Source organism: Physeter macrocephalus, chromosome 17 (genome assembly GCF_002837175.3).
Source record: "Physeter macrocephalus isolate SW-GA chromosome 17, ASM283717v5, whole genome shotgun sequence".
Classification (NCBI taxonomy): Eukaryota; Metazoa; Chordata; class Mammalia; order Artiodactyla; family Physeteridae; genus Physeter; species Physeter macrocephalus.
In genome coordinates, this window is record NC_041230.1 from 9,554,376 (window position 1) to 9,572,661 (window position 18,286).

The following is an 18,286-nucleotide window of genomic DNA, read 5'->3' on the forward strand; positions in this document are numbered from 1 at the left end:
AAAATGGAGTTGGGGGACTTCCCTGGTTGTGCAGTGGTTAAGAATCTGTCTGCCAATGCAGCAGACACGGGTTTGAGCCCTGGTCCAGGAAGATCCCACATGCCACAGAGCAACTAAACCCGTGCGCCACAACTACTGAGCCTGTGCTCTAGAGCCCATGAGCCACAACTATTGAGCCCGTGTGCCACAACTACTGAAGCCCACGCGCCTAGAGCCTGTGCTCTGCAATAAGAGAAGCCACCACAATGAGAAGCCCGCACACCTCAACGAAGAGTAACCCCCGCTCACCGCAACTAGAGAAAGCCCACGCACAGCAAAGACCCAATGCAGCCAAATTAATTAATTTTTAAAAAAAGAAAACACCCGCTTTGACAAAAATTGTTACAAGATACAGAGGAGGACATTTTATAATGATAAACGGGTCAATCCAACAGATGATTTTTCAACTTTACTGTTTGCAAACTGTAGTAAAATGAAAAAGGGAGACCCAAGAGACATAGAAAATAACAACGAAATCAAAGAGACATCACATCTAACTACAACAGCAAAAAACCAGAATAGGCAAATCTATTTTATGATGAATAATACATCACAACAGTGGCTAGTCTGGTTATGCAGGAGAGGAGCATGAGGGAAGAGCCTGGGAAAGGGCATTACAAACTCCCTGGGATAATTCTTTATCCTGCTAGGGGCTCCAATTAATTGCACACATATTCAGATTTTGGAACTCACTGAATAGTTCACTTAAGATATGTGCATTTGGGGGCCTTCCCTGGTAGCACAGTGGTTGAGAATCTGCCTGCTAATGCAGGGGACACGGGTTCGAGCCCTAGTCTGGGAGGATCCCACATGCCGCGGAGCAACTAGGCCCGTGAGCCACAACTACTGAGCCTGCGCGTTTGGAGCCTGTGCTCCACAACAAGAGAGGCCACGATAGCGAGAGGCCCCCGCTTGCCACAACTAGAGACAGCCCTTGAAACGAAGCCCAGAAATGAAGACCCAACACAGCAAAAATAAATAACCCCCGCTTGCCACAACTAGAGAAAGCCCTCGCACAGAAACGAAGACCCAACACAGCAAAAATAAGTTAATTAATTAATAAACTCCTACCCCCAATATCTTAAAGAAAAGATATGTGCATTTTGATGTATGTAAGATTTACCTCAAAAGAAAAAATATCCATCCACAAATATTGAACTCTTGTTAATGATACGGATACTGAAATACTTGGGAGGAAATATCTTCAACTTACTTTGACATGCATCAACATAAGATGTTTGAAGGTTAGAAGACTCACACTTTCTGATCAAAACTTCAAAGCAACAGCAGTCAAGATAATGTGGTACTGGCATAAGGATAGATCAATGGGATGGGATTCAGAGTCCAGAGATAAAACCTTATGTCTGTGGTCAACTGGTTTTCAAACAAGGGCGCCACAATCATTCAATGGGGAAAGAAAAATCTTTTCAACAAAGAGTGCTGGACAACTGGATAGCCACGTGTAAAGGAATGAAACTAGATACTTACTTCTGATTTTATACAAAATTAGCTCAAAATTGACCTAAGACCTACATGTGAGAGTTAAAGCTAGAAATATTTCCAAAGAAAGCAGGTGAATATGCATGACCTCGGATTTGGGAATGGATTCTTAGAACATGAGCAACAACGAAAAAGGATACCTTGGATTTCATCAAAATTAAACATTTTTGTGCAAAAGACATTATGAAGAAAATGGAAAGACAACATACAGAATGGGAGAAAATATTTGCAAATCATGTATCTGATAAGGGACTAGTAACTAGAACATATGAGGTACTCTTACAACTCGATAATACAAAGTCAAATAACTCAATTTTAAAATGAGCAGATTAGTTAGGAAAAGGCAGATCAAAACCACAAATACCACTTCACACCCACTAGGATAGCTAGAATGAAAAAAAAAATCAAGTAATAACCAGTGTTGGCAAAGATGTGGAGAAATTGGAAACATGGCTGGCAGGATTGTAAAATGGTGCAGCCACTTTGGAAAAGAGTCTGGCAGCTTCTCAAACATTTAAACATAGTTACTACAATGTCAGGGACTATTTACGTCTATTCACTGTTCTATTCTCAGCCCCTAGCAGCATTCTGGAAAATAGAGTAGGCAAATAATAAATATCTGTGAATGAAATAGCTAAAGGAATGAATCTCTCGATATTTCCACATTCTCATTTTCTAAAACTTTGGTTATCTTTGATCACCTTTTCATATGACAATGGTTTTATTGTATTATTTTCTATATAGAGAATGAAAAAGTACTTTTTCTTTTCTGTAATCTAGTTATGCAATCTTTTCCTATTGCTAGTTTATGAAAAGTTTATTTCGGCTCCACAACTTGTTTTAGTAATGTCATATAAACTTTTAGGATCATTGTCAAATTCAGGAAGTCCCCAACCAAGTTTCTTTCATGTATGAGGTGCAAGATTACAAGGCATCTGAAGATCTCTTGTTCAGTGACAAACCTTAAAAACTCTGCATTGTCAACATTCATTAACAGTTTGCAGAGCGAGAGCTCCTGGAAACCATTCCTACACTGAGACAACAGGCAATAGCTTAACTATATATAAAAGTGATTGCAAACCACATAAATACATTTTGCTAAATCCAAAAATAAATAAAATAAACATAGTTACTAGATGACACAGCAACTCTACTTCTACCCAAGAGACATGTCCAAGACAAACGAAAACACATGCATGCAAAAACTTGTATACAGAGGTTTACAGTAGCATTATACATAGCAGCCAGAAGGTGGAAACAATCCAAACCGATGAATTAAGCAAAATGTGCTACATCCATAAATGGAATATTATTCAGTCATAAAAAGGGACGGAGTAGTGATACATGCCACACATGGATAAACCCTGAAAGCATTACACCAAATCATAGAGGTCAGTCATAAAAAGACTACATATTATATGATTCCATTTTTACGAGTGGTGGAGGGGGTGTAGTAGCTAAAAGGTATAGTGTTAATTTGAGGTGATGAAAACGTTCTAAGATTAACTGTGGTGATAGTTGCACATATCTGTGCTTATATTAAAAACTTCTGAATTTTACACTTTAAGTGGATTATACAGCATGTGAATTGTATCTCAATCAAGCAGTTATAAAAAGTAAGTAAAGAAAGCACTATTCAAAATCATTTTTTATTATTGCAAATATAGATATGAATGCCTATTTTAAGAAGAGCATTGAAAACAACTGGTTTGGGAGAGGGATAAATTGGGAGTATGCGATTAACAGATGCACTCTACCATACATAAAATAGCTAAACAACAAGGATTTACTGTGTAGCACAGGGAACTATATTCAATATCTTGCAATAAATTATAATGAAAAAGAATTAAAAAAAGAATATAGATATATACATATGTATAACTGAGTCATTTTGCTGTACACCTGAAACACAATATTGTATATCAACTATACTTCAATAACAAATAAATAAATAAAAATTCAAGTCAGAAAACAACTGGTTTGTAAGGCAAGTAGTAAATGTAGAAATTTTTAAATTCACTTCTACACTATTATTTGGGAAACAAAAATGAACAAACAAAACGAACAAATGAAATTTCATCATAAAAGGCAAATGCCTGGTACATCACAAATACTAAATATTTGGTATCGTCTTTCACCCTCCAAGAAATCAGAAAAGATGCGGCCACTCACTGCAAAACAAGATACGAAAACGCAACTCACCTGGAACTTGGTCGTTTTCTCCTTTCTCTGGGGAAGGGCAGAGTCACGAGAAGACAGAGCTGAAGAAAGGAAATGAAGTCATAAGAAAAAGGCAGGAATCCCCTAGCCTGCTTGGCATCTTTGTGAAAATTACAGGAAGGCTCCCCTTCCACCGAGCAGACACAGCCCCTGGTGATCAGTGTGGGCTGGGGCCCTGCTGCCTCTAGTTTACCTTGGACAAGCACCATCAGTGCCAACAGCTGGTCCTCAGAGCGCCCAGGACAGCCGTTCCGCCCCAGGAAATGTGGGGCAGGGGAGGCAATCGAATATATTTGGGGGTGGGGCCAAAATGCCCGCGTTCAGGGGACTTCCCTGGCTGTCCAGTGGTTAAAACTTCACCTTCCAATGCAGGGGGTGTGGGTTCGATCCCTGGTCAGGGAGCTAATATCCCACATGCCTCGTGGCCAAAAAACCAAAACATAAAACAGAAGCAATATTGTAACAAATTCAATAAAGACTTTAAAAATGGTCCACATCTTCAAAAAAAAAAAAAAAAAAAACCACAAGAAACAAAACAAAACAAAAAACCAAAAAATCGGGCTTCCCTGGTGGCGCAGTGGTTGCACGTCCGCCTGCTGATGCAGGGGAACCGGGTTCGCGCCCCGGTCTGGGAGGTTCCCACATGCCGCGGAGCGGCTGGGCCCGTGAGCCATGGCCGCTGAGCCTGCGCGTCCGGAGCCTGTGCTCCGCAACGGGAGAGGCCACAGCAGAGGGAGGCCCGCATACCACAAAAAAAAAACAAAACAAAAAAACCCAAAAAATCCCCAAAATGCCCGACAGAGTTCAAATCATGGCCGTGCTACTCACTGGTCAAGTAATTGGTTTCTGTTAATTTGTCATCTGCAAGTTGAGCATTCCAACAGAGCCTACCTCTCAGGATAGTTGTGAGGATTAACGTGTGGGCAGGTGCAAACCTGTTCTAACTCTACTCGGGGGACCCCCTTTCCTGGTAGCTTCTTAGAAGCAGATGCTATTCTACATGGTAAAGCCGTCTTTGCCAAAGTGCTTGTCAGACACCCTAACATCAGACTGTAATCTTTGAAAAGTGTGAAATTCTGGCTGGCAGCTTTACTTATTTGTTGCTTAGTAATTTTTTTAATGTTCATATTTGTTTTATAAAAAGAAATCATTGTGGGAATTCCCTGGCGGTCCAGTGGTCAGGACTGAGCTTTCCCTGCCGAGGGCCTGGGTTCGACCCCTGCTCGGTGCAAAGAAAAAAAAAATCATTGCTGGTGAAGTTTCTTCCTGAAGCCAGAAAAGGCTCAATGACACATCCCTCTCCTATGTTCATGGAGTAATGGACCTCTGACATATCTTAATTTGTCGTGTTAGAACAAAAACATTGTGAGCCTCTGTTTCATTTAATGGTACTTGAGTAGTGATGACAAAACCCAACCCACATAGTTGTTTTGGAGATTTTGTGAGCTTATCTATGTGAGGCTCAGTGCCTGGCACATTAGATAAATTCTCAATAACTAATGAGGATCAGGATGACTTTTGCTCCCATTTAATAGATAGGAAGGCTGAGGTTCAATGAGAATAAGGCACCCGGGTCACAGAGTTGACAATAGGCAGTGGCTGGGCCTGAATCCAGCTCTGACTCAAAAGCCTTTGCTCTTCACCATGTCTCCGTGCTGCTCTAAAGACTAATACAAGACAAGAAGGGGGGAATTCTCATGGAATCCGAAAAGGACAGTCGAGGAGTGGATTCATTTCCTATGGCTGCTGTGGAAAATTAGCACAAACTTAGCTTCAAACAACACAAATGTATTCTCTTACGGTTCTGGAGGTCAGAGAGCCAAAGCGAGTATGGCTAAAATCAAGGTGTGGTCAGGGCCGATTCCTTCTGGGGGCTCCAGAGAAGGATCCATTCCTTGCCTCTTCCAGCTTCTAGAGGCGCTTGTGAGCCCTCCCACCATCCTCAAAGCCTGCTGCATGGAATGTTCTCTAACAGGCTGCCTTCCTCTTATAAGCCTCTTGTGATTACATTGGGTCCACCTGGATCACCCAAGCTCATCTCCCCATCTCAAGACATTGATTACATCTGCAAGGTCCCTCTTGCCATATAAGGGAACATATGCATAGGTTCTGGGGAACAGGACGTGGGTGTCTTTGTGGGGGGCACTGCTCAGCCATCCCCAGGGAGTGAAGGACAGACCCACGGAGGAGGGAGAAAGCTCCTGCTGACATGGGATCTGCTTGCCGGATAGTATAAGGCAGGGAGGAGCGTGGTTTCTGGAGCCACATCGTTGAGGGTTTAACACGGACTCGTTACCTCTCTGTGCCTCCTCTGTGTAAAAGGAAGATAGTAACCCCCTCGCAGGGTCATCAGGAGGCATAACGCTGTGAATACACATAAAACACAGCACCGGGCCACACACACTGCAGGCATTCGAGACACGTTCCCTATTCTCATTAGCGTCTCCCCTTACTGGGAGCAGCGTCCCCTCGCAACTCCTAACTTCTTCTCTGATCTATGATCTCAACGATCAGCAGAAGCCTTCCTCCCAGTAACGGCGGAGTTGCACGGAGATCTGACAATTCTGGGGGTTTCAAGGAAAAACCTCACTGGACCACATAAGGGTTTGGTTCACCTGGCTCGGTTTTGTCCGTGACATCCAGCAGGGCCCCTTTTCTAGGCCCGATTTTCCACACTTGGCCTTTCCTGAGGCCTCAAGTCCTCACTCCCCTTTATGTGGGCCATTGTTTCCACCTGGAAGACCCCCTTTCCCTTTATTTTCCTGGAAAACTTTCATGTGCCCTTAAAAACCTACTCAGCTGTTGCCTTCAGGAAGCCCTCCATCACCCTCCGGGGATATTTTATTTTATTTATTTATTTTTAAATTTATTATCATTATTATTTTTTTGGCTGTGCCCCGAGGCATGCGGGATGATCTTAGCTCCCCGGCCAGGGATCCGACCCCCGCCCCCTGCAGTGGAAGCGTGGATTCTTAACCACTGGATCGCCGGGGAAGTCCCATCCAGGGATATTTGATTAATTAACCTCCTGTGTTGCCCGAGAGGCGATCAATTCTTACTCAGCTTCGTATCGCCAGTCCTCCAGATAAAAGGGTGGAATCCACAATGAATGGAGGAGTGAATGAACCCACAAGTGGACAGGGGAGCTGTGGCCTGGGTGAGAGTTGAGGTTCCCCGGTCAGAGGATTTGGAGAACCGCAGTTATATTTTCTGGGTTTCTTACCGTATCTACAGTTCTCAAGCATCTTGAGGACATCCGTGGGATGTCTTTGAAGACAATAAACATTTCTCGTTGAAGCCCTGATTTGGCCGCCGGCTCCTCCCTCACAGAGTTCCTGCCAGCCTTTCTTACCCCGCCTTAGAAAAGCCCTTTTCTGTTTAAATTTGAGACACTTGCAGATTTCTGAAATCGGAGGGTTCTCCCTACGACAAGTCCTTTTTTTGTTTTAACATCTTTATTGGAGTATAATTGCTTTACATTGCTGTGTTAGTTTCTGCTGTATAACAAAGTGAATCAGCTCTATGTATACATATATCCCCATATCTCTTCCCTCTTGCGTCTCCCTCCCACCCTCCCTATCCCGCTAGGTGGTCACAAAGCACCGAGCTGATCTCCCTGTGCTATGCGGCTGCTTCCCACTAGCTAGCTATTTTACGTTTGGTAGTGTATATATACAAGTCCTTTTGAATGAAGTCTGTCCTTATTGAGGTTCAGATGTGTTTTGATTTGACAGGCAGGACTCAAAAGTGATGAAGGCTGTCAGAGTGTGGATAAGCAGCTTAGTTTCAGATGGTCTCATCTGGCAATAAGCCTTTCCTGTGGGTGTTTCCATGTGACTCAGTGGGTCCAGCAGCTTCCATGATATTTTCTTTCACTTTCTTTTTTTAAAAAAATAAGATATATTTGACTTACAACACTGTGTAGATTTAAGGTGTACAACAGATTGATTTGATACACTTATATTGCAAAACGATTGCCCTGTGGTGTTAGTTAATACCTCTATCACGTCACATAATTATTTCTTCTAGTGGTGGGAACAATTAATGTTTATAATACAGTTTTGTTGTCTATAATCACTGTATCATGTATTAGGTCTCCAGGACCTATTTATCTACTAGTTATATGTACCCTTAAACAATATCTCTCCCATATCATCTACCCCCAGCCCCTGGTAACCACCATTTTACTGTTTTTATAATTTTGAGGTTTTTTTATTTTTAATTTTTTTTTAAGGTGGGGGGTCAGGGTCTTATTTAAACGTATCTGAACTTTTTAATGACCTGTCTAATCAATTCTTTTTTCCATTTTCCTTTTTTAAATTTAATTTAAAACATTTTTATTGTGGTATAGTTGATTTACAATATTATATTAGTTTCATGTGTACAACATAGTGATTCAAAATTTTTATAGATTATACTCCATCTATAGTTATTATAAAATATTGGCTATATTCCCTATGCTGTACAATATATCCTGTGTCATGTTTATTTTATACATAATCGTTTGAACTTCTTAATGCCCTACCCCTATTTGGCCTCTCCCCCTTCCCTCTCCCTACTGGTAACCGCTAGTTTGTTCTCTATATCTGTGAGACTGTTTCTTTTTTGTTATATTCACTACTTTGTTTTATTTGTTAGATTCCACATATACATGACAACATACAGTATTTGCCTTTCTCTGTCTGACTTATCTCGCTTAGCATAATGCCCCCCAAGTCCATCCATGTTGTCCCGAATGGAAGAATTTCCTTTTTTCTCATGACTGAATTATATTCCATTGTATACATAACACCACATCATCTTTATCCATTCATTCACTGACAGACACTTAGGTTGTTTCCATATCTTGGCTATTGTGAATAATGCTGCAATGAACATGGAAGTACACATGTCTCTTCAGCAACCTGTTTTCATTTCCTTTGGATCTATGCCCAGAAGTGGCAGCATCCATGCTGTTTTGTCACAGTTTAGGGTCCCCCTAGAGGGGTGTCCTAAGTCTGCCACTGTTGCATAGTCTGAGCCAGTTTTTTGAGTGAAGAAGTTCCATCCCATTTCAATTAAGCACAGCATGTGCTGGGGCTGAAACACTTAGGTGGACAGTCTCAGGTTTCAGCTCAGAGGCAGGTCCAGGCAGATAGCATCTGTGATTTCAGGATTCCCAAAAACGCCAGCTGCTTTTCTTTGGCAGCAGCAAAGCCGAGACTCAGTAGGGTCAGACAGCTGTGTTCTAAGTTCAAGTAAGGCTTTCCTGAATCCCTTCCTCTTCATCATTTTTAGAGTGCAAAGTGACCCTCTAGAAAACATGCATACCAGGCTGGAGAAGCATCAGCCTCTCAGGGTCAGACATCTGATTTCCCAAGAGCCCAGGAGCAACTGAAAACGGCTTTTGAAATCTCCGAAAGTGTATCTCCATCTGGAGATTGCCTCCCTTTTCATGTTGTCTCCTTTTTTTCCCAGAGGTTCCTATAGGCAAGACACATCTCTGTTCCTCAGACTCAGAGATTAAGTTTCAACCTGGCCCCTGGCGGCAGAAATCCAGGGCGCTGTGGCCTCTGACACTTTTTCTTTGCAGCTTTTTCCCTGACTGAGATGATCCCACATCTAGGTGTAATAGCCACAAAATACAAACCCACGCTTTTAAAAGTTGCCCTCTTTCCCCCTCAAACCCCTGAGCAATAAATTCAGCGCTTACAAGGTTAACATTACAGTTGGGGGTTGAAGGGAGGGGCGCTGTGACAACTCTGTGAAGCTATCAAGGAAGCTCAGCATTTTCCTCCTAGGCCCTCTTTTTTTCTCTGGTTTATCTAAAGTTTTGCTCCTTGGGGTGAAGTCTGGAGAAAACCAGTCTGACACAGTTAATTCCCTAGCAACAACTGTGACAACACGTGTGAAGCGTGTCTACCAGAAAAGCCCACCAGACACACATTGCCCAAGATGCCCACTGCAGGCTGGTCACGTAGTCACACTGCTGAGCGTGAACTCAAATTCCCGGCGCCTAGAAGGAAGGCGGGTGTTCAGCATAAGCCACATTATTTGTACAAACGGCCAAGGCACAGTGAATCCCCATTAGCAGGAAATGGTGAGGGAACCCCACCAAAATCCAAGTTCCCAGATGTCGTTCATGGCCCCGAAACGGGCCTTTCTACAGACAGTGGTCTTAGACCTGCTATTAACTCTTTTCGGCATAGGAGCTCTTTTCTGGGAAGGGAGTAAACAGAATGCACCAGTGGTTTGGGATTAACGTTGGAGGTACTGGTGTCAATTTATGCTTCTCAATATATACAGTTGACCCTTGAACAACTTGGGGGTTAGGAGCGCTGACCCTCCACTCAGTCAAAAATCTGACTATAACTTATAGCTGGCCCTCCATATCCAAGGGCCCGCCATATTGGAAGTTCCCCATCTGTGGATTCAACCAACTGTGGATTGTGTATTACTGTACTATTTACTTTTTTTTTTCATTAATGACTAAATGGCCACATTTAGTTCCAGGTAAATGTTAGAACCTCTTGGATTACAACTATAAATACATTTTTTTAAAAAAAGGAACACACAGAAATAACTATCAACAGTGTCTGAGAATAGAGACAAAGTCAATGTACGTTGCATGTATTGCAGGCAAGGCAGAGGCATTTTTTTTAAAGCTTTTGCACAGACTTCAAATAATCTCAGAAGAAATATGCAGGCCTTTACAAGATTTGGCCTGCTGAAATCAAAACACATTCCACTCATGAAAAGTCATAAGACTTCAGCTTTTAAAGAAAATAATAAAATAAAGAGAACAGTTACAGCCTTAGATCAAAAAGACCTGGAGGAGTATGGTGATTAGATTAAACAAGCACGGTCAGGCTTGGCACCTGAATGTACTTAAGAGCAAACGCTCAAAGGGGGTGGGGCGGAGAACAACCTATTTGGTAACAAAGGTGTATTATATATACTGTGATATAAAAACGGTATGGTGAAAATGTACCTTTTACTAAAGCTTATACAAGTTCCTTGGTCCATAAAAACTATGTTAGATTTTCATCTTCCAGTTTGATTACCTTTACTACAGCCACATCTCTATTTCTTGCCCATTTAAACAAAACCAAACACAAACCAACCAAACAAAAATAACAGCTGAAAAAGATCAATTTCCAAAAGTTTGTAGATTTTGATGTTTGTTTGTTTGTTTGTTTTACTGTGGCTTCTGCACTTCAAATCAGCACTTGCAGGTAATGGGCTTTTTGAATAGTATCACTGGGTATGAAAAGTTTTCCCAAGAAACCACAAAAGATTGTTCATTTTTTTCTTTCTTTTTTTTGTCAACATTTTGCCACACTCAAGTCAGTGTATGTCCTAGCAAAAAGATGGTAGTTAGGACACAACTGTTGCTGTAGATGATGTGACATTGGTCAAATTTGTGCTGACATTTGTGTAATTCCCCTCGCTGTTTGTGTTTGACTCATTAGGGGGCACTTGGCTGGAGTTGGCTCGAAAGATTGCTCCCGCTGCATTGCAATGTGGCTGTGGCACCAGTTCTGGGGTGTAGGGCCCCGGTTCTGGGGTGTTGGTGGAATAAATGATTTCATCATTACGGACCAAAGTCACTGGAACCTGGACTGGCTGCCGGACCCCTCTCAAACCTTCTCGGAATGCAGAAATGTCTGGGACAACACAGAACGTACTCTTTCCACGTCTGTACATAGTTTCAGCTTCTACATCCCCAAACCACACTCGTAAATTTGGAGTGAAATTCTGTCCTGTAAGTTCAAGCATTGCTACGTCCCCACCGCCATTCAACTGAAGACTGTCTACAACAGGCATGGGTATGACTGGGGCAAGGACAGGGCCCATCACCTCGTAAAATGTATACTCTGCCTTATCCGTACTATTGATTGTCCAGGAAGCGCCATCATTTATCATCTCTTTATTTGGTTCTTTTGGGCATGGAGTGGCCTGAAACTGAATTATTCTTTCTTGAGAAAGGCACAAGTACATTCTTTCTGTATCCTTAAGGTAAAATGCACATTTATGGAGCTGTGACACAGGATCATCTGCATCCAGTAATGCGGTCTGCTTATCAACTTTCCTAATTATCAATCTTGGGAGTGCCATGCCAGTAACTGAACACACAAATTTGACTGTTTGTCCATAATGGATGTACCCATCACGGTCTGTGAATTCTTCTCCTTCTGATTCATCATCATCTAAGAGATGAACGTAAAATGCTCCCCACTGCTGAAAACTGGCATGGAAATGACCTCCTTCTACATGCAAGTATCTGGTACTGTCTGGGATTGAAGTCAATTAAACAGAGCCACCTGTGTTCCCGAGGCGACGCATAAGTCAGCATTTTTCAATGACTGCTTCTTTTTGGAAGGTTTGGAGATGACTTTTATCCGCTTGCTGAGGAACACACCAAAGTCATCACTATTGCCACAGAACATCTTTACAGACAGCATGAAGTGCTTCCTCTTGTCTGAATCAGATATATACAATGTTTTGGCAGTGCAATAGTTCTTTCCTTCCAAGTTCAGCTGCTGCATTTCTTGGTCACTATTTCCTATTCCAATAAATGCACATGGTTGAGACTCTTGTTCAGAACAACCATTGCGTTCCATTTGTTCTTTTTCTTTCTTCCATCCACTGCCCATAAGATACACATAAGGAGGAGGGCAAAAAAACCTTTTTTCATTTCCATATGACTTCTATGCAGCTTTTGCATGAAGAATAAGTACTGTTTGATCCCCTCGTTCTTTTAAATAATTTCACATATCTTCCCTAGTAAGTCGTTTAGATGGAGGCCGCTCACCAAATTTTCTTTTAATCCACGCCATGGTACTTCAAGAACATGTTAAGGTAAGCCACAGGCTGGAACACTTTGATGCCCCTCAAAACACCTCAGCCAGTGTATCTGTATCATTCTCCTTTCCTTTTGAGATAATAATGGTTCCATTTGAAGGATAGTTTCATAATTTCGATGACTCATTAACATAACAAAAGACACCTTTATCACTCAGGAAATTCCATCGGTTTTAGGAGCTGTAAGCCAGGAACCTGTCACAACAGGCACCATCTTCCACAAACTCTCGCCAAAACGCCAACCCTCCTGTACTATTTACTATTGAAAAAAAATCCACGTGTAAGTGGACCCATGCAGTCCAAACCCAAGTTCAAGGATCAACTGTATGAAGAAATATAGAAAAAAAAAATGTGTATTGGGACTTCCCTGGTGGCCCAGTGGTTAAGATTCCTTGCTTCCACTGCAGGGGGCACAGTTTCGACCCCTGGTTGGGGAACTAAGATCCTGCATGCTGTGCAGCATGGCCAAAAACTAAAAAAAAAAAAAAAATGTGTATAAACACAATCACACACTCATCCCCTGCCAGTTCTGGGTATGAAAGAGCCCGGGAGCAGTGACTCTACAGTAATCAGTACACCTAGTACCCGTATTTTGGCCCTCTAATCACCATTCTCCACTACACGGAAGAAGGCCTCCTTGTTAAAAGGAGGGGCTAAGTTGGAGAAGGTCATTTCGAGGATGTGACCACTGGTTGACCCATGAGCTGGACTTGGGCAATTGGAGGCTCCTTGCCCCCTCCCCTGTCTTTGGAATATGCAGTCCACTTGCCCCCTCCCCACTAGAAGCTGCCTCCAGGACACAGCCTTGAGACAGTAAGATGTTGTTAAGACCATCTGGATTGAATACATGACTGAACCCAGTTAAGGCCTCTATATAGACTTTTAAGATTCCGGCAGGCAGATGCAGAGATCTATTTGTCTTGCAGTCACCAAAGACAAGCCTTGTTTGTGAGTTCCCTTATTAAACCTGCCACCTCCCAACCTGAAGTGATCTGCCTCTTTCTTTGGTCTCTCCCTACCCTCTGTGTCTGGAGCTCCTGTTTCAGATTTCACCTAGGAGACTCCCCAGGGTGCAAATCAACAGGCTGGGAAAGTACGAGGTGAGCCTCACATGTCTTGTGCCAGAAAGTAAGGGGGTGATTAAAGAATGATAGGGACAAATCAAAAGGGCACAGAAGCCAGCCTAAAGGGTTCCCATGGCCAAATCTGGGTTAATTTAAGGATCAAAATAAGTGACAGTAACTGATCATAACACATTGCATAGAATAGAAATCCAGGAGTCTAGATTATATTAATACATCAGTTAATGAGAGTTTAATGAAAAGCAGATATTTTCATGAACTCAAAGGACCACTCCACACACTACTTCCTGATTATAATGGAAAAAACTAGTAACTTTACGGTGAAAGGTCTAGCAGACATCATATGGGTCCAGTAATCAAAATTAACATCACCACAAATGGGATAAATAAAATTGTATGCCAAAAGAGCACATCATCACTTCTGTGATATTCTGGCCAAAGATGCATAAGCTGAATCTAATCACGAGGAAATATCAGACAAGTCCAAATTAAGGGATGTTCTACACAAGAACAAAAATAGCATGAAATCTTCTAAAGTGTCAAGCTCATGGAAGTCTGAGAAACTATTCCATACTGAAGGAGCCTAAGGTGCTGTAATGACTAAATGCATTGTGTGATCCTAGATTGGATAATTTTGCTATAAAGGACATTGTTGGGGCAATTGATGAAATGTGAATGGAATATGTGGACTAGATGGTAGTAATGTACAAATATTAATCTCCTGATTTTGGTTGTTATAAAATGATTGTGTAGAAGAATATCCCTATTTGTAATAATATACACTGAAGTATCCAGGGGTGATGGGGCATCATGATAATCTCAGAGTTCAGGGAAGGAAAATCCTTTGTTACTGTACTTGTAACTTTTATGTAAGTTTGAAAATAATTGTTTCAAAAATTTAAGGGGGGGATTGTAGAGTTACCTTCCTGTGTAATTATGAAATTAGCTGCTACTAAGACTTTTGTACTGGTTAGGATAGACTTATCTTGATACTTCAGATAATCCCTGAAATCTCAGTGGCTTAGTGCAAAAAAGATTTCTCACTCAAGTGATGTCCAACAGAGGTCAGGCAGTCCTTCATCTTGTAGCTACATAATATGGAACAGGTGGCACCCATAATTCATGGCTAGAGATCACTGTGGAAGAGGAAGAAGAGAATCACCTGGAATATTTTTATGGGCAATGCCAGGAAGTGGTGCACATAATTTTTGTCCTCACTCCATTGGCCAGAATTCAATCATATGGCTCCAATCCATATTGGAGGATGTGAACGTAGTCTTCTCGTGTGCCCATAAAGAGAAAACAGTGTGTTGACCATATAGCAGTGCTTCTGTGATACTCTTAAAACATCACTTTGATAAACTTCCTCTCATGTGGTGGAGACTAATGAATTTAAGGGCCTGCGCATTGATTAAAGTTCTCACCACATTTTATTTATTTTATGAATACACTCTCTGGTAACTTGTATGACCTGACATTAGAAAAAGAACATTAGGTTATTTTTCTAATACAGTCTTTTTAATAAATCTGAAGACTCACCACAATTACAATTTTCTTCCTGTGTAGAAGGTATGGTAGCAGTTTGAGCATTGACGATAGCCGTGGCTACAACCATCACATTTATGGATTTTGTTCTGCATAGATGTTTAATGACTGGGGAGACCAGAGGTATCTCTGGAATCCTTGCCATGCATGATACCAATAGAGTCCATCAATAGTGTAGGAAAACTGATGTCTTCCAAGAGTGGAGTGCTAACTGTAGCCTTTCCTGTAGCACGACCTACATGGATTGGACATAAGTGTGCATGCTGTTTACTAAAACTTGAGGTGCAAATGAGGCCCCTACAACACTGTGCTATATTGTCTGTTGGTCACATGGCATCATCACTTCTTTTTACGACTGAATCTGTTAAGGGCTCCTGTATTAAAAGAGAAGACAGAAACAGCATAGCTCAGAATCCCCTTCCCCAGATGTTTCTTGGTTGTAGTTGGCCATTGAATAAGCACTCACATGAGACTTAGGAAGCATAGGAAGAAAAGGCATTATTCTCCGGAGGGAATTGCAGGAGGAATCGTGGACAGGCATGAGCTTCCAAGCATCCAAGTGAGCTTCTTAAGAATCATCCAGGGAATTCCCTGGTGGTTCAGTGGTTAGGAGTCTGTGCTTTCACTGTTGAGGGCCCGGGTTCAATCCCTGGTTGGGGAGCTAAGATCCCACAAGCCTCGCGGTGCGGCCAAAAAAAAAAAAAAAAGAATCATCCATATTGATGCTGCTGTGAGTGCAACTGCTGTGTATGCTGAGCCACAGCTGTCATGCCAGCCAGGTGCAAAGGCAGCTAGGCTACTGAGGCTATTCTAGACGACAGCTTAGTTCCTTTTTCAGGCTCATTTGCTTTTGCTTTTTTGTTGAATAATTCCAATCATAAATAAAGCTTTTAATACTTAAAAAAATGTATCACCCCTATTGGTACTATAGACTGAGATAGCTTATGGGGCTTTCCACATCTTCAGCAGCTTCAGAGAAATCCCTTGAGTATCACTCATGTTGCTGCTGTAGACTGAGATTCTTGAGATTGGCAGCAGCTTCTAAGAAAGCTCTTGAGAACCCAGTTTGGCGCTGCAGGCTGGTGTTGGCTTCCCTGATCAACGTTCCCTTAGCTCTTCCAAACGTGTGCATGCCTCTTATTGCCTGTATTAAAAGCATTCATGCCTGCAGAAACTAACACAACGTTGTAAGTCCGCTGTACTCCAATAAGAATTATTACTCCATGGGAATTCCCTGGTGGTCCAGTGGTTAGGGTTCCACGCCTCCACTGCAGGGGACACGAGTTTGATCCCTGGTTGGGGAACTAAGATCTAGCATGCCATGTGGCAGGGCAAAAAAAAAAAATTATTACTCCCCGCCCGCCTCCCCCCCAAAAAAAGCATTCATGCCTAGAATATACAGAGTGGCATCTGGTTCTCTACTGAACCCTGACAGGTCAAGTACTGACCATATGTATAGAATTTCTGTCCTCTTGTGCAGACTCTGATGAGTAAGAAGGTCTGAACTATTATTCAAAATAATAAACTCTTCACATGTATGTGGTTTTCTTTTCCTCATGCACCTCTGATGAATAAGAAGAGTTTCACATGAAGTCCTTAATATCCTTTTCCTATGTATGGAAGCTTCTCTCCCATGTGGGGTCTGAGATGGACAGGAAGATCTGAACTCCAAATAAGCCCTTACTCCACTCATCCCATTCATGGCTGTTTTCATTCTTTTCACATTCATTATATTTACAGGATTCATCCCCTGAGAGAACACTCAGATGTGTGTGAAAACTCAGCTATACGCAAAATCCTTTCCACACACATAGCACTTGTAGGGCTTCTCCTCCTTATGGACGCCAGTGAATATGAAGGTATTTGCTCTCTCTGAAGCTCTTTCCACTGCTACTCACAGTAAGTCCTCCCTCCTGAGTGAAAACTAAGTGGACTTGAGGAATATCACTTGAACTGAACTTGAAGAAACACTTGCCAGTCTCACCGCATTTTAGGATTTCTCTCCAATGTTCACCCTCTAGTGGAAACAATGGGAGTTCTGGTCAAATCCCTCTCCACATTTCTCACTTGTTTAGAATTTCTTTCCTATATCACTGAAACACAAATAAGTGACCTAAAGCCAAATCTCTTACCATGCACACTATACCTGTAAAACTATTACTCCCATGTGAACTCAAAGATGACTCCCTTCTAAAGCCCTTACCACATTTATACTGTTTTCTCCCTGAGAGAACAAATTGATGTCTAGGAATATATGAGCTGATCAGAATCATACCAACTATGTTCTCTGATCATAATGGAATCAAACTAGAAATTAAACTAAGATACAAAACAGAAAACCCTCCAAACATTTGGAAATGGAATGAAAATAAAAATACAACATATTAAAATCTAGGGGTGCTGAAAGGGAAATTCATGCCACTAAATGTTTACCTTAGTAAAGAGAAAGGTCTCAAAACAATAGTCAAAATCCCACTCAGATAACTAGGAAAAGAGCAAAATAAATCAAAAGTAAGCACAAGAAAGGAAATAATAAAGAGCAGAAATAAGTACAATTAAAAACAGAAAAATAAACAGAAAATAAAAACAGAAAAATAAAAAAATAAAAATAAACAGAAAGCCGATTCTTTGAAAAGATCCATAAAATTGATAAGCTTCTAGCAAGACAAAGACATTACCAATATCAAGGATAAAATGGGGGATATAATTACAGATGTTGCAGCCAATAAAAACTTAATAAAGGACTTCTATGAACAACTCTATCCAGGTAAATTCAACAACTTAAGAGAAACAGACCAACTCTTTGAACACCAAACTACCCAAATTCACCCAATATGAAATAATCTCAATAGTCCTATAACTATTGAAGAAATGTAATCCATAATTTTAAAACTTCCAAAAAAAGAAATCTCTAAGCCCAGATAGTTTCACTGGAGAATTCTACTAAACATTTGAAGAAGCACCAGCACCAATTATACACAATCTCTTCCAGAAAATAGAAGCCAATATTATCCTGATACCAAAATTAGTGACAGTACAAAAGAAAGGAAGAAAGA

The 18,286-nt window shown here is 41.5% G+C and overlaps 1 protein-coding gene across 1 annotated transcript; it reads right to left on the reverse strand.

Moving 5' to 3' along the window:
• Nucleotides 1-11,115: 11,115 nt before the first annotated feature.
• Nucleotides 11,116-12,586, reverse strand: LOC102996082 (recombining binding protein suppressor of hairless-like). Its single transcript, XM_055079307.1, is given in 2 exon segments — nt 11,116-12,029; nt 12,032-12,586. Coding segments are annotated over 2 exon segments (1,278 nt in total). The 5' UTR covers nt 12,396-12,586.
• Between the last annotated feature and the right edge of the window lie 5,700 nt (nt 12,587-18,286).